This window comes from Notothenia rossii, assembly GCF_949606895.1.
Source record: "Notothenia rossii genome assembly, chromosome: 9".
Lineage (NCBI taxonomy): Eukaryota > Metazoa > Chordata > Actinopteri > Perciformes > Nototheniidae > Notothenia > Notothenia rossii.
The window spans coordinates 65,066,956-65,081,990 of NC_136907.1; the positions used below are offsets into that span (position 1 = coordinate 65,066,956).

Genomic DNA, 15,035 nt, shown 5'->3' on the forward strand with positions numbered 1-15,035 from the left:
ATAATGGATGGTTCCTAACTTAACACAGGTGTTTTTTTTGGCTAGAATGAACCATAAAATATATATGATTTGCTACACGCCAAAGGAAAAGAAGAAAAATGAACAACTTTTTCAAAACTATGCAGAGGGTATACAAAGCAATCAGTTCCAACATTTTCCTTACGATAACTAGTATGCTAAGCAGTGTTTTGTATATGTTACATTTTCTTTCTTCGAAAACAGCATGATTATATAGATATATTTCATCTCTCCTGCTCACTGCCTCTGCCTGTATGTCTCTCTCAGCTGTCTGCTGTATAAGCATGTGTCCATGGATGGCTTCAGCTCTGCTCTGGGATCACAGGGAATCTTCTCCAGCCGCAACGGGCGCAGGAGGAGGCAGGCTCGTGTGCGCCGTCCCACCCCAGCTCACCCTGAGATGGCCGTTCTCAATGGCCGACAGGTAGGAAAGACTTGATTTACGTACAAGCCCATACAGTACTACAGAGAGTTTTACCCAATCACTTTTGGAGTCCTTATTTTGTTCCAAAATGTTACCTTTAAATCAGGAGTAGGTGGAATACAAAGCTATAAAATAGACTGAGGTAATTTGGCCGGATCTTATTTGTCGTTTCAAAGTCCAGAATAATAGTTGGCTATTGAACATACCATTATAATCTTTACTGATTGCTTTTATGCCTCCCTTAAGCAGTTTTTCTTTTATTGGAGCTGCATAAAGGAATACTTCACACCCAGTGACCTTATCTATATCAATAAACGACCCTGTGTTACAATTCATTTTTATTTGATTGTGTTGTTATTGCATGCCTCTTTGGTGAACAGGTACCTATTTAAGTTTATTTAGTGAGCATATAAATGGATAGCTAGAACTATGAGTAAAACAATGATATACACAGGATCATTTTGGGAGTAAAGTATCTCCTTTAAATTCACTAAACTGACTTTGTATGACCTCTGTCCTGTAGTCTCAGCTCCAACTCAGTCTACGTGTGCCTCGTCCTGGTCAGTACGCTCTTGTCCTGGAGTATGCCAGCGAGGTGGACACTGTCCAAAATGTCAACATACTCATCAGTGGCGAGTCAAGGGGCCAGATCCCAGCCAGGACTAACATTTACAGTTGTGCGTACAGGTGAGTCTGAATTTGTATTTGTTGCTTCACCTTCCCAAACAATTGATGTACAAGTTGTTTTTTGAGCTATGGCTTTGGACACAAAATAAGTGTTTCAAAGCTGGAAGTATATTTTCAACTGTTGTGTGTCGTTTGCAGCTTTTTGTGCCGGAGTGTTGCAGTGGACAGCAGTAATAAGGTGACAGTGGTGCAGCTGGATCATAAGACGGAGGTTCTTCTGCAAACCCCCACTACATCATTCCTGCTGGTGAGGGAAATATTTTCACAAAAGAGTTATAATAGCTCTTGATAGCAGCATGTAATTTAAATGAATATTTGTTTTCTTTCTGTAGTATAAAGTGTATGCAGTCCCTATAGAGGAGTTCTCCCTGGAGTATGTGGATCCAAAGGTGTTGTGTGTCTCCACTCATGGCTACTTTACTGAAGACAGGTAGGTCACCTTGAATAAACTCCATTGCATGCTTTTAATAACAACACTTGTGAAGTAATTTTGGACTAGACATCTGTATTGTGTTGTTGTTCTGGAGCGTGGAGACACACACCTGTTTTCCAGCTGCTGTTGCACACATTCTTCCAGCTGTTTAAGGTCATTTAACTGAGTTGGAACTGAGGGTCAAACTTTCTCTTACTCTCGCTGTCACACTCAATGTACGCTAAAGACTAGGTCACAGTTACAAATGTGTTAACAGCTGTCAGTGTGCAGTCCCGTTATTTTCTACAAGTATGTAGTAATTCACCATGAACAGTGTGGAAAAAAAGCCACCTCAAAAGGGAAACATGTCACAAATGAAATTGTGGGAATTGATTAGAAAATAAAGATACATTTTTCAATTGAACTTACACACAAATAGACATGCAATGATGGCAAAAAGAATGCAATAAACACACTTTATGTTCATGGTTTTGAAACCATTTTTGTTTCTGTGCTTTTGATTAATTTATCTCATGGGTTATTTAAATACTTTGAGTTACATTTCCTATTGTTCAACCATTTCCAATACTTGTTATTGGATCATTTCCAATAACAAGTTCCATATTTACAGAATATTAAATATTCTTTGAAAAGTAGAGAGAAAAAATAGGAAATGTTGTGTTTGTGCAAATTTAATACAACATCTTGAAAGAAAATTGCACACAGGGATATATTATATTATTTATATTACACTATATTTAGTGTGTGATGTCAGGATATCTGCACATTGATAACCAGAGGATTTCAAGATTTAAAAAAGGATTATTGGAGATTATTGTTGTTTCACTAGCAACTAGCACATCTCCTAACAAGTGACATTGTTCTGCTACAATAGCGCTTGGCCAATCCTATCAACAGGCTTTCAGTAACAACCTCTTGTTGCTGTTTACTGTTTCCAGTCGGGACTGTGTTCTGAGGCAATTCGACAAGCCAGCCTCAGCTTTGATACTGTACGCTGCCACTGATGGACAGCTCTCTTCAGCACCGGCTGTTTCTCCCCGACAAGGAGAGAATGAGGATTGGAGATGGAGACGACAGACCGGGGTCTTCCCTGTCTGTGAACCTAACAGTGATGGGATTTTGCTTAAATTCCCTCAGGTAAAAAACCTTGTTGAATAATTTGAGCTTTTCTGGACTGCTGGGAGCTGGAGGAGTTCAATGAGCCACCTCTGCCGTGACATTAATTTTCAATTACACTACGACTGTTTGATACTGAAGCTTCCTTCTTTTTTCCTTCCACAGACGGAGATCAGTTTCACTCCCAATGTGCCCCTCCCGGGCAGGTATGTGGTGGTTGTCCATTATCACCAGCCTGAACATACCTCCTTCCCCGTAGAGGTTCAAGTGAACGCAGGGCGGGAATGGAAGGGTGAGTGTGTGGGAGGAAGTCTTAGGTGGACTCCTGTTAAATGAAATATAATTAAATTATTTATCGGCTCCCATTGGATAGAAGTGTGGTTACTCACAGGGGAATAGGAAAGCCTTCTCAGTGAGGGGGTTTTCCTTCATAAAAGTAGATTAAGTCTCTTGGAGGATCAAAGGACCCGGACACACTTCCCTATATGGCTTTAGTTGCGGGACGGATTATTGTGCATCATCCTCTTTCTCTACTTAACTTAATCTTTGCTTTTCTATTACAGGTTCAATAAATGCCTCTTTCTGCCCCGCGGTCTCAGGCTGCAGGGCGGTTGTGATCGCTGATGGTCGCATTGCCCTTGACTTTGAGCCAAATCCTTGGCAGCAGCCCACCATCTCTGTGATTGTGCCACCTAAGAAGACACTTACTCTGGTCCGTGGTTGAGTCAAACACAGTTCAAATGATTTTTCCCTCCAAAATTAAAGAAATGAATAAAGAAAAAAGAAATAGCAAGACATACTTCTGTGCAAGTCTACAGGTTTGAGGGACAAGTCTGTGTTTTGCCCTTGAGTAGATGCTGTAGAGAGCACTTGGCAATATGCTTAGGTCCTCTTTCCTCAGTGTTGTTCCATATCCCAACAAAAACAATGAAGTGACTGTATTCCACCTGGCAGCCCCTCTCTGCTTTCTTAAAGCTACTCTTCCAACCTCTGTAAAACAGGCGCAGGTTGGGCTGTAGTTGCCTGTTGTTCACTTGCTGTTCTTTCCCTTTGGATAAAATAAAAGACTCATATGTGGCTGCAGGTGAAATCATCTGTTTATCATCTTCTGCACACTGATCCTCACACTGATGTGAATACATAAAGCACATAACAAACAAACTTGAAGTTACTGGTGAGATCTTTTTAAATCATTTGTTGTGCCTTTTTTTTCCTTCTGTGCAGGATTATATCATGTTGGTTCCTGATAGCAGTTACACCCCAGATCTCCTGAAAGAGAAGCCACTGAATAAATCTGCAGATTTCGTACAGCAGTGTCGAGGAGAAGGGTTCTATATTGAGTAAGTATCCACCATGTCTGTATTACAAGCGTGACTCAAATCAATTTCAAATCTAAACATTTAACCCGTTTTTTATTTATCTTTATCTTATCTTACTTTTGATATGCTCTTCTGTCTTTATCTAAGCTTGTGTTGTTCTTTTAGTGCATTTAATTGTTTGGCAGTGCTGCAGTTTCACAATCATAAACAGTACAGTGGAAGTGTTTGAAAATGGTGCCCTCTAGCTGTAAGAGTAGAGGTTAAAACCACATACTCTTTTCTCCCCTCAGCCCGAATACTTCTCCACAGTTCTGCAGAGACGCGGCCCGTTCTCTTGTAGCAGCCTTTAATGACGGAGCCCTGCCTTGCAACTGTGATAAGTCTGGCTCTACACGCACCACCTGTGAGCCAATTGGAGGACAGTGTCCCTGCAGGCAGCATGTCATTGGTCGTCAGTGCACAAAGTGTGCCACGGGATACTACGGCTTCCCCTACTGCAGACGTGAGTCAACGGTTACTTCTGACTTCTGAATGTGAGACTATCTACATGAACCTAAATAGTTTTTAAATGTAATTGAAATCCCTTCTGTCCTTTCTCCAGCATGTGAGTGTGGCCGCCGCCTGTGCGATGAGGTGACAGGAAGCTGTATCTGCCCTCCTCAGACAGTCAAACCTTCCTGTGATGTGTGCCAGAGTCAGACTTTCAGCTATCACCCGTTGCTAGGCTGCGAGGGCTGTGAGTGCTCTCCAAATGGCATTCAAGCAAACGCAGGGCCTGACTGTGACCGAACCACAGGACAGTGCAGGTGAGGGGGAAACATACTTAAAACAAAGCTGTGCACTTATTAAGAGTAATGGTTTGGCTTTCAATAGATACAAAGGTTAATTAAAGAGTGTTCACAATATGTTTGATCTTAATTCCTGCATATAATACAAGGGAATATAATTGGACATGTTTCAGAATTTCTCAATTTACCTAACCTAATGCTTTTATACTGTTTCTGTGCTATTTCATTAATTTATCTCATGGGTTATTTAAATACTTTGAGTCACATTTCCTATTGTTCAACAATTTCCAATATTTGTTATTGGATCATTTCCAATAACAAGTTCCATATTTACAGGATAAATATTTTTTCGGAAAGAGACAAAAAGGAGGAAATATTGTGTTTGTGCCTGTTTTTGTGCGAATGAAATACCAAATCTTGAAAGAAAAGGGCACACAGGGAGGCAGACCAGAAGAAAGTTAGCATGCAACCTGAGTGAATAAAAAAAACCACATTACTTTAAAACTCAATAACCACATGCAATGTTTCTGTTATGTGTGCCTTTTTTTATGTTAACTATAGATTTGCTTTAGTCTACTCCTGGTTGTGTTGTCACTTTATTACAAAAGTTGTATTATTTTATTTCACTTCTTAATTTCTATGACTTATATGATGTGTATATATATATATTTATCTGTAATTTACAATACTTAGTAAACAGCGGCACACAAATTGATTGTCCCTTTCATGCTCTCACTTTTGAGTTACGGGAAAGCTGGAATGTGAGGCCTGAAGCCTCTAACAAAAAGCGTGCACCTTAAAGTTATTAATGAGTGGATCCGTTCACAGACTAGTTATGTTGATCATATTTTCTGTCATATAGATTTGCGGTCTTTAAATCTTTGTTAATAAAGAAACAATGGAAAGCATTCCCAATCAGCATCTTAAAGCAATATACTGTACAGGAATGCATAATGGGATTATATTTAAGGCTATTCAATATAGACTTAAATACTTTTTAAATCTATGAATCATGTTGGTCTGGTTTATCATCCAGATTTTGACTAAAAATAATGTGCATGTGTATTTTTCTGTAGTTGCAAGCCTAGGATTGCTGGCCGGCAGTGTGATCGCTGCGCTGCAGGTTACTATCGCTTCCCTGACTGTGTACCATGTAACTGTAAAGAAGATGGCGTCACAGCCGACATCTGCCACCCAGACACAGGGAGGTGTCTTTGCAAGGTGAGTTCATCCAATTAGCTGATTCAAAAACTCTCTATCGCTTATTATTAGTCTTTCCTTGCTCTGACCTTCTCTTCATTATTGGTGCCATGTTGGTAGAGAAATGTTGCAGGCGTCAAGTGCGAAACCTGTCGGGAAGGTTCCTTCTATTTTGACCCCTCCAACCCTCACGGCTGTACTAGCTGCTTCTGCTTCGGGGCGACTGACCTGTGTCAGAGCTCCAGCAAACGCAGGGGGAAGGTGCGTTTGCTTTTCGTACCCATGCATGTCTATAAATGCCTTTGGAAATGTTGTGCCCTGCGGAGCTTTCTGGCTGATAGCGGTTATATGGTGAAAGTAATTTATTTAATGAAAAGCTAAGCATACAGATGTTCAGTTAAGAATCGACAATTGCATGGTGGTGATTTCTTTGGGATCTGGGTACATTCTGGGATTCATCTCTTGTTGTTTGTAACATGTCTATATGTATAAGATAGAAGACAGCTATCATTTGTTAATCGTGAATACAGTGAGATTTTAGGATGGATTTTTCAATTTACGCCCAAACTCTCCCCGTTATAAGTTTGTTGGGATGCGAGGCTGGCGTTTGGAAAGTCCCGACCAGGAGAAGGTTACCTCTGTCCTGAACACAGCCAGCAATACAGTAGTGGCAGACATCCAGGAGCTTCCCCCAACAGCTCAAACTCTACACTGGGTGGCACCATCGTCCTACTTGGGAGACAGGGTGAGTGATGGAAGGAAGATACCATGACGGAAGAATGAAAATAAATGAGTAACTAAGGTTTAGGTAGGGAAACAGATACAGTATTTCCAGAGTTAGAGCTTTAAAGTAATGTTATGGACCCATCAAAAGAAAAATATAAAAACAATAAATAGTTGTATTATTTTATTTGAGTTCTGGTGTTTCAATAGTTTTCAGAAATCTTACCGACTTAAAAACTAAACTTGTTATTTAAATGAATCATTTTGAAGTTGGATTTTTGTACCGCATCACATCAAATACCCTTGTTCATAGGGATCAAGTTTTGTCAATGCAGTAGAGCATTCTAATGGACACCTCAGTTAACCACCATCCTCCTGTCACACCTTTCACATGTGTTTTCACTTCCTTAGTTATAGGACTCCATTTTAAGAAATGTTGCAATGTTCATAAAATCTTTATATAACATATCATATATTTATATTATTAGATACAATTCTATCATAAATGATAAAAATGTATAATAATGATGGTATTCTTCCTAGTTGTGATATAAGACCCAGGTTATATACTCTAGATCAGGGGTGTCAAACTCAATTTCACCGCGGGCCACAGTCACATAAAGGTTGCACTCAAAGGGCCGGTTGTAACTATATAAATATATAATATATATATAAAATAACGTATTATATTACATTATTGCCTCTGAATTGGATTATTATCGGATAGGATAATAACTTAGTAATTAACTATGTCTGAAGGCAAAAGTCTAGGGCAAATAATTGCAAGTCTCTTCAGTGCGCATTTCACAAAACAAGATGCATTGTGGGACATGTAGTTTATGGGCAACCTGCTTCTGTAAAGTGGCATGTAACCATATAATAAACTTATTATATTCTTTGCAAGCTCTTGCGGGACCACATAAAATGAAGTTGCGGGTCGGATTTGGCCCCGGGCCTTGAGTTTGAGACCCCTGCCCTATATACATACTTTTTCTTTAAACCAATTTCTGTTATTTCAGATTAGCTGACAGATGTGTATTTATGTGTCTTTCTCTTAGGTTTCATCTTATGGTGGATTCCTGACCTATCAGTCCAAATCCTTTGGGATTCCCTCTGAGGGGATGACCTTCATGGACAGGAGACCTGATGTTGTGCTGACTGTGCGTAGTGCTACTGGTTTCTCACTCACAAACCTCTTATTTTGTTATCACTGGCTTATTTATCCATCCTATTCTCCCCCCCCCCCTCTTAGGGTCAAGATATGACCCTGATCCACATGGCTCAACAAGTCCCACTCCCAGACAAGCCGTATCAGGGCAGAGTCCAGCTCTTAGAGGTAAAGTACAAACCAGTTCCTCCATTCTGTTAAAAATAGTGAGCATTTAAAAAATGTATTCATTAAAAAAAAGTTATTTTTATTCAATGGGAATCTAGCTATTATATTTCAAAATGTGTTTTTGTAACTTGTCTGATGTAGATATTGAAAGTGACACTATTTGAATTATTTAATTGAAAAAGGCTTAATCATCTGTGGAGTTTAAATGTGTTAGCGGGAAGTTTACAGCAATTTTGATGAGTGTTCTTACAAATGTTTTAAACTGAGAAAAAAGCTGAACGATCATAAAAAAGGGAAGTTAAATCTTACAAAAGCACTCCCCACTGATTGCCTTCAAACCTTTTTTTTTTTTTTAAATCTTCAATTTAACTTTAAGATCGGAAAAGAGAAACAAATAAACTAATGTTTTGTTCTTCATATGTTTCAATGTAACTCCTTTCACCAACATTTTGATTAGTATTTGTAATTTGAATAAAACATATCTCTCTCTCAGTGACTGTAATTATTTTCAATAACATTAATTTTGTTATTTAATGTTTATTGCTTTTATTTTTTATTCTTATTATCCCTCATTTGTACTATCTGTGTTTCTCACTTATTCTGTTGCTGCTATAACAACTTAATTTCCCTACAGGGATCAATTTGAGGCCCATCTTATCTTATCTTATAAAACGTATACATTATTCTCAAAACACTGTGTATAATATTGTGTACTTATTATGATGTGGAATCCAATGTAATATAATTCTTTGAAATGCAGATTTCTCAGCATTCATCACTAACTGACCTTTGCTGTGCAGGGGAACTGGCGCCATGCGGTCAGCAGCAGGCCTGTCTCCAGAGAGGAGCTGATGACGGTCCTGGCTGCTCTCGCTGGCCTGAGGATCCGAGCCTTGTACTTTACTCAGACCCAGCGACTCAGCCTGGGGGAGGTGGGCCTGGAGGGGGCCACAGAGACGGGGACTGGGGGTCCTGGAAACACTGTGGAGGATTGTTCCTGCCCCTCTGAGTACGCTGGAGACTCCTGTCAGGTGAGGAGTTAAAAGACAGTCAAATATCCCTCAATACTGCTTCCTCTTTATTGGTTCTTGAATAAAAGGTGTAACGGTGTAGATAAATGTTAAATGATTTACACTTCATGTAATTTTCAAATAAGATAACTGTATAGGTTTTAAACACAATAAGGACAAATTAGTAAAACAATATTTAAAGCAACAAACAAATGCAGAGTATTTTTAAAGCGCAGCATGTTTTGAATACTGTCTTGGATGTAGCCAAACCTTAGGAAGGAATTTCTCTTAATTTATTTTTCCGTACTGTAAAAAACTTCCTTACCAATAAAATACTTAAGTGTGTCAACGAACTAGACAGGGGGAATCTTTGATATTTTGTTAAGGTCTGAGAAACAGTAGACATAACAAGCAGGGTGGAGCACAATGTTCATTAAAATGGCATCTTGTCATCTTTGAGGAGCTGGGCCTCCTCCTCATATTTTTGAGGGTGTCCTGACACGCCTGAACCAAGTACCACACCCTTTTCTAAGAGAAATATTCATCAGCGGAGGAGCTTTGTTTGTAATGTACTGGAAAATACCAGCCGTGGATCTTCACAGCCAAATTGTGTAGCCCCAGGCTGGGGAGATGATGCACAATCACGCAGACATGATATCAGTGATTATAAAGCTATAATCACTGGCATAGCTACGGCTCACAGGAACATAGTGCAAACAACGTTGATGTAGTTGGTCAGGAAAGGCTTTACTTGAATTCCCTTTTATCCTGGGAATGATGCTGACTTGACTTGAGTGTGTGCTTCTCAGATCTTTGTATACAGATAAAGAGAAGCAGTTTTACCCACAGAGACTAATTAAAAATGAGTTAGGAGCAAACTGTAATTAACGGGGATTTTATTTTCATGTAACAGACAGCGTTTGTTAGTGTTACTGTGTTGGAATACTGTTGCCATAGATGTGGTTACTTACCTGTGTGTGAATATGAGCAATAGCCTGATCGGGAGTGTTTAGAAGAAGTCGATAATATGTGCCTTGAGGCTATATGACAAGGAACCTTGCCTTGAAACATGGGGTGCGGCATTTGGCAACACACTGTTACTCATAAACACAAGTGCGTTCACCTGAGTGTACGTATGTGTGCCCGGAAGACCCGACACACCTAGTTGTGGTGATGTGTGTTTGAGTAACGTGATTCAGGTGTGAGTTTGTTGTCTGTGTTGTCTGAGGTTGTCTGACTTTCCTTTCAGTCATACAGTATATGCTTGCACAAACTCCGTTATAAACCACACACACTCACACACATTAATAGAATTGAACATGAATTGATGTTTAAGTTGCTTTTTTTAGCAGAGGTTTTATTACCACACCCTTACAGCTATAAGTAAATACAGCAGCATATCTTTTTTGTGACGGTTATTTTCTCTATTATTCAGTAATGCTAATAGTGGATTTCCTGTGTGCGCATGAAAGTACCCAACTGTTATTGATTGTATGTATCTAAAGCAATTGTGTGTGTGTGTGTGTGTGTGTGTGTGTGTGTGTGTGTGTGTGTGTGTGTGTGTGTGTGTGTGTGTGTGTGTGTGTGTGTGTGTGTGTGTGTGTGTGTGTGTGTGTGTGTGTGTGTGTGTGTGTGTGTGTGTGTGTGTGTGTGTGTGTGTGTGTGTGTGTGTGTGTGTGTGTGTGTGTGTGTGTGTGTGTGTGTGTGTGTGTGTGTGTGTGGAGAGAGAGAGGGGGGGGGCACTTGCATGTGTGGGCTTGTGTGTCTATATCCACTCATGCTGATCTGCAAGGCTGACTCAGGTAGGAGGTGGGGCGTTTCCTGTGTGTGTGTGTGTGTGTGTGACTGTATGTATTTAAGAAGCTGAGGCAGGGGAGAGAGCATTATTTCACACGGACTAAACGTTAGGAATGTCAGATACTTGTATGGATAAGCAACGGCGCACAGGGCTTTTGTTACAGACCCTACTATGTTGGACTTTGATTGGACTTTGCTGTGCTGGCCACAGACCCCGAGAGAGAGGGGAGCGAACCCGCTACGCCAGGCATCATGAGAGATGGACTCAGAGGATAGAGTTCCCTTCACTAAACGACCAGGGGACTCAGCGGATAGAGTTCCCTTCACTAAACGACCAGGGGACTCAGCGGATAGAGTTCCCTTCACTAAACGACCAGGGGACTCAGCGGATAGAGTATCCATCTTTGAATGATGAAGGGACCCAAGGGGTACAGGGGAGAGGACAGGCTGTTGTCTTTCCTAATGTTAATGACGGTTCTGCCAATTATGAGAATGAGGTAAAAATCTGGAAATAGTTTTTTTGTTCCTGAAGGGAGGTTTTAGCTTCGCTGTAGGATACACTTCTCAATGCCTCAGGGTGGGTTGACCTAAATATGTTATCTCTGAAAGCAAAGGGCATGCTTTGGGGCTTCTTGAGTTCATTGCTAATCAAACTAAACTCAGTTCAAGTTCATTGCTGTGTGCTCTGTAAATGATCTCACTTCTTAGCAAAGCAAACAGGTGCCGTCTGGGACAGTGTTTTTATTAATCCTCTGCTACGTTAAGTCAAAATTAGAAAGAAATATTGGTATGATATTTACATTACATTTGGAAATGTGTTAGAATTCGTAGGCTTATGAGAAATGTGTTTACATTTGAACTGATGATAATTGTAGTTACAGGCAATGTTGCAAATCATAAGCAGGAGCGCTTTTTTACCAATATTACATTTGCAGGATTTCTACAACATTTTGACATTTTCATTTAAAAAAAAAAAAAAATTGTAAATCAATGATTTGCCAGCAATAGACACTCCTTTCAGGTTATGTATTCTATAAGAAATGTTTTCAATTGAATTGAAAGAAAATACACTCAATATCCAAATAGAGAATCTTAAGTATTTTGCCATTTGCATCAACGAGGTTTGACTAGCTAGCCAGGATTTAACAATTGCCATTTGAAGTTGGTTAATCATGTCTTTATATATTTTTTTTTCCAGAAATGTGCTCCTGGTTACTACAGAGAAGGCAGTGGGTATTTCCTGGGTCGCTGTGTGCGCTGTGAGTGCAACGGTCTGGCTGACGAGTGTGAAGACAAGACAGGGAAGTGCAGGGTAAGAAACACACAACCCTCAAATCTTGATTCATGACCACAGGCGTACAATACACAGACACCATAGATGTCATACAGGAAGTGGACCTAGTCTACGTGACGGCACCCATTTTTGCACCGTTTTGAAGCCTTGAGTTTGGACTTTTGGCCATTACAATCATGTTTTTCTCTTATCAGAAGTGTTGCACTAATAACCACGCAATTCGGAACTAAATATCTTTAGGCCAACAACATGTTACAATGAACTTTCTTGAACTGAAAACTAACTGTAAAAGTATCTAAGACTTGAGCTAATTATTTAGCCCAGCCTCCTACAGTATGGCTCCTTATTCTCCAGGCATGGGGCCCTCCTCACTCAATATTCCACTTGATGGGAGAATGAGCCTTTGTGCAATTTAAAATCCAGCCGTCTCTCTCTGTATTGTTATGCAAGCAATCAAGACCGGGCCTGTATGTGAAAAATATGCAAGGATCCACACCCTAGCAGCTTTAAAGCCAGATGGACACAGATGGTTGAATTACTACTTGAGGTGTTCTTTAATACTTCGACTGCCAGGTATTTTGCTTCTCAACATTTAGTTTCCAAGTGGTAATAATGTAATTAAATATATTATGTCTTTTTCAGAACTGTCAGTATAACACGGCTGGGGACAGATGTGAACGCTGCAAAGAAGGTTACTATGGAAACGCAGCTCTGAGGACATGCAAAATGTGTCCGTGCCCATCCAGCACAAACAGGTGTGGGGAAAAAAATAAAACTCATGTACTCTAAATAAATGTTATTATATATTTCAAGAATTTAATCATGATCTCCTTATCAATTTGCAGTTTTGCAATCGGTTGCAAAGAGGTGTTTGGAGGCTTGGAGTGTATATGCAGAGTCGGCTACAGTGGAGACAAGTGTGAGAGGTAAGTGTCTGTATGGAAATGCAATGATTTTAAAATCCTTTGCAGATACCTTGTAGTGTGCAATACTTGACGTTTTCTCATTTCTCATTCCCTTAGTTGTGCTCCTGGTTTCTATGGTGCTCCACTGACGCTAGGAGGAAGTTGTCAGCCCTGTTTTTGCAACGGCAACAACTGCGATTCCAGGACTGGAGGTGAGATTGTGAACTCCCATTTTGAAACAATTAATTTGTTTACTATTTTATTCTTCACAGTGCTAGCTCATGTTGTTCTATAGATACAGTTCATTTACATTTCCTTTTCTTTTTTCCTTTTCTCCAGTTTGCAAGAACACCCTTGAGCCAAAAGACACAAACACAGATGAGCCCTGCCAAGGTGAATCAACAATAAGAACTGAAGTTTGACGCTGTGACATTGCAGTTTAAAATAATTAGAGTAATTAGAGGGGGGATGCCTTGGCTAATCCAATCCTCTTTTGTGTTTCAGAGTGTGATAATTGTGCCCAGACTTTACTCAATGATCTGGAGAAGCTGGATGATGAGATAGGAAGGATTAAGACTCTACTGGACAACGCTTCTGCCGGTTCCTCGTCTCAGGACAGGCTGAAGAAGCTGGAAAAGCTTGTGGCTGACACCAAGGTAACACGTCATGCAGGCTGTAACCCAGCACTGTCACTCTGAAGGCTACAGACACAGCTGAAGATGAGCAGTAGAACACTAAAAGATATTGGAAAGAGTCATAGATTATGTTCCTGACGCCAAATGCATCATCACAAAACATTAAGATCCATAGTTTTTTTTTTTTTTTTTTTGCATTTTGCACATGTCAGTTATTTTTCACAGAAATACACACGTTTGATAGCACAAGATGGGTGTGCTTGTTCAAACATTCAGGATTCCTGCTGATTAGCAATCTCAGTGTATTTCGTCACACAGATTGAGTGTCAACATGAGTTAGCGACCACACCACCGAATGCCAGTGCTTGCTGCGCCGACTTTTCCTTCCTTGTTTTTTCATAATCTCAGTGTTACATCCGCTTTGTTTGAGTGTGCATCCTTTCTGCATTAACTGAGACACAAGTGAATAGGCACAGCACAATTTAAAAAAACAGCCTCTATCAGCCTCAAGCAATCACTCTGCATACAGCATCTGTATTCTCCTTTATGCAGCTTCATTTACATTCCTGCTACTGTGCTCTCTGCAGATTACTGTCAACAACTTTAACTCTGCCATCAAAAAACAAAAGCCCAAAGTGAACCAGCTTGAAGAAGATGAGAGCAATCTCTCAGATGACATCGACTCCCTGAGAGACAAGGTAGAGTGATGGAGACCGGGCCTACAGTAGCATTTTATAAAAAATATAAGCATGCAATAATACGTGTGAAAATGTTTATGGTCGGTATGTATTTTTATATAGGCAGATAAGCGGGCTACTGATGCTGAGATGGCCATTGCAGATGTTGATAAAACTGACAAGAGGGCTAAAGATCTGGACGCAGAGATTCAAAACATGATGAAGAAAATTCAAGGTAAAAGGAACAAAAATGCACTAACTTTGTCTGTTCTGCCTGTGTCTTAATTTCTTCTTTTTAATATACTAAAGTTTATATTTACAAGTAGTAAAATACTTTCTAATACAATTCACTGGAAATCAGTTCCTAAATATTTGCTTGACTGGTTGTTTTTTGTGTGTTTAAAGCTCTGCTGGAACAACTCAAGGATACAGGCACCAGTGGTGATAAGCCACCAAATGAAGACCTGAGCCAAATGCTAAAAGATGCTCAGCGCATGGTGAAGGAGATGCAGGACAGGAACTTTACTCCTCAGAAGACCGCCGCTGAGAAAGAAAAAGATGCGGCCAAGAAATGTACGAGTCTTACTACATAGTTAGATAGTGGAAAAATCTTTCAAACCGCTCCAAAACTGCGTTATTAAAGCACTGATGTGGTTGTTGAAAAGTTAAACAT

General features: G+C 40.0%; 1 protein-coding gene across 7 annotated transcripts in view; it reads left to right on the plus strand.

Moving 5' to 3' along the window:
- The window catches only part of LOC307018977 (laminin subunit alpha-3-like), a 63,368-nt gene that overhangs the window by 35,873 nt on the left and 12,460 nt on the right, over positions 1-15,035 (plus strand). For 6 of the 7 annotated variants that reach the window (XM_079649559.1, XM_079649555.1, XM_079649557.1 and 3 more), the window contains 25 exons: positions 286-442; positions 966-1,129; positions 1,268-1,376; positions 1,462-1,559; positions 2,501-2,699; positions 2,844-2,970; positions 3,242-3,390; positions 3,903-4,018; positions 4,288-4,499; positions 4,599-4,803; positions 5,862-6,006; positions 6,106-6,246; positions 6,569-6,730; positions 7,767-7,868; positions 7,961-8,044; positions 8,845-9,075; positions 12,050-12,163; positions 12,788-12,900; positions 12,991-13,071; positions 13,168-13,262; positions 13,390-13,443; positions 13,555-13,706; positions 14,273-14,383; positions 14,486-14,597; positions 14,768-14,935. In XM_079649559.1, the coding sequence (XP_079505685.1) occupies positions 286-442; positions 966-1,129; positions 1,268-1,376; positions 1,462-1,559; positions 2,501-2,699; positions 2,844-2,970; positions 3,242-3,390; positions 3,903-4,018; positions 4,288-4,499; positions 4,599-4,803; positions 5,862-6,006; positions 6,106-6,246; positions 6,569-6,730; positions 7,767-7,868; positions 7,961-8,044; positions 8,845-9,075; positions 12,050-12,163; positions 12,788-12,900; positions 12,991-13,071; positions 13,168-13,262; positions 13,390-13,443; positions 13,555-13,706; positions 14,273-14,383; positions 14,486-14,597; positions 14,768-14,935 (3,401 nt within the window). The remainder of the gene's footprint in view (positions 1-285; positions 443-965; positions 1,130-1,267; positions 1,377-1,461; positions 1,560-2,500; positions 2,700-2,843; positions 2,971-3,241; positions 3,391-3,902; positions 4,019-4,287; positions 4,500-4,598; positions 4,804-5,861; positions 6,007-6,105; positions 6,247-6,568; positions 6,731-7,766; positions 7,869-7,960; positions 8,045-8,844; positions 9,076-12,049; positions 12,164-12,787; positions 12,901-12,990; positions 13,072-13,167; positions 13,263-13,389; positions 13,444-13,554; positions 13,707-14,272; positions 14,384-14,485; positions 14,598-14,767; positions 14,936-15,035) is intronic. The other variant, XM_079649558.1, reaches the window with a different exon arrangement.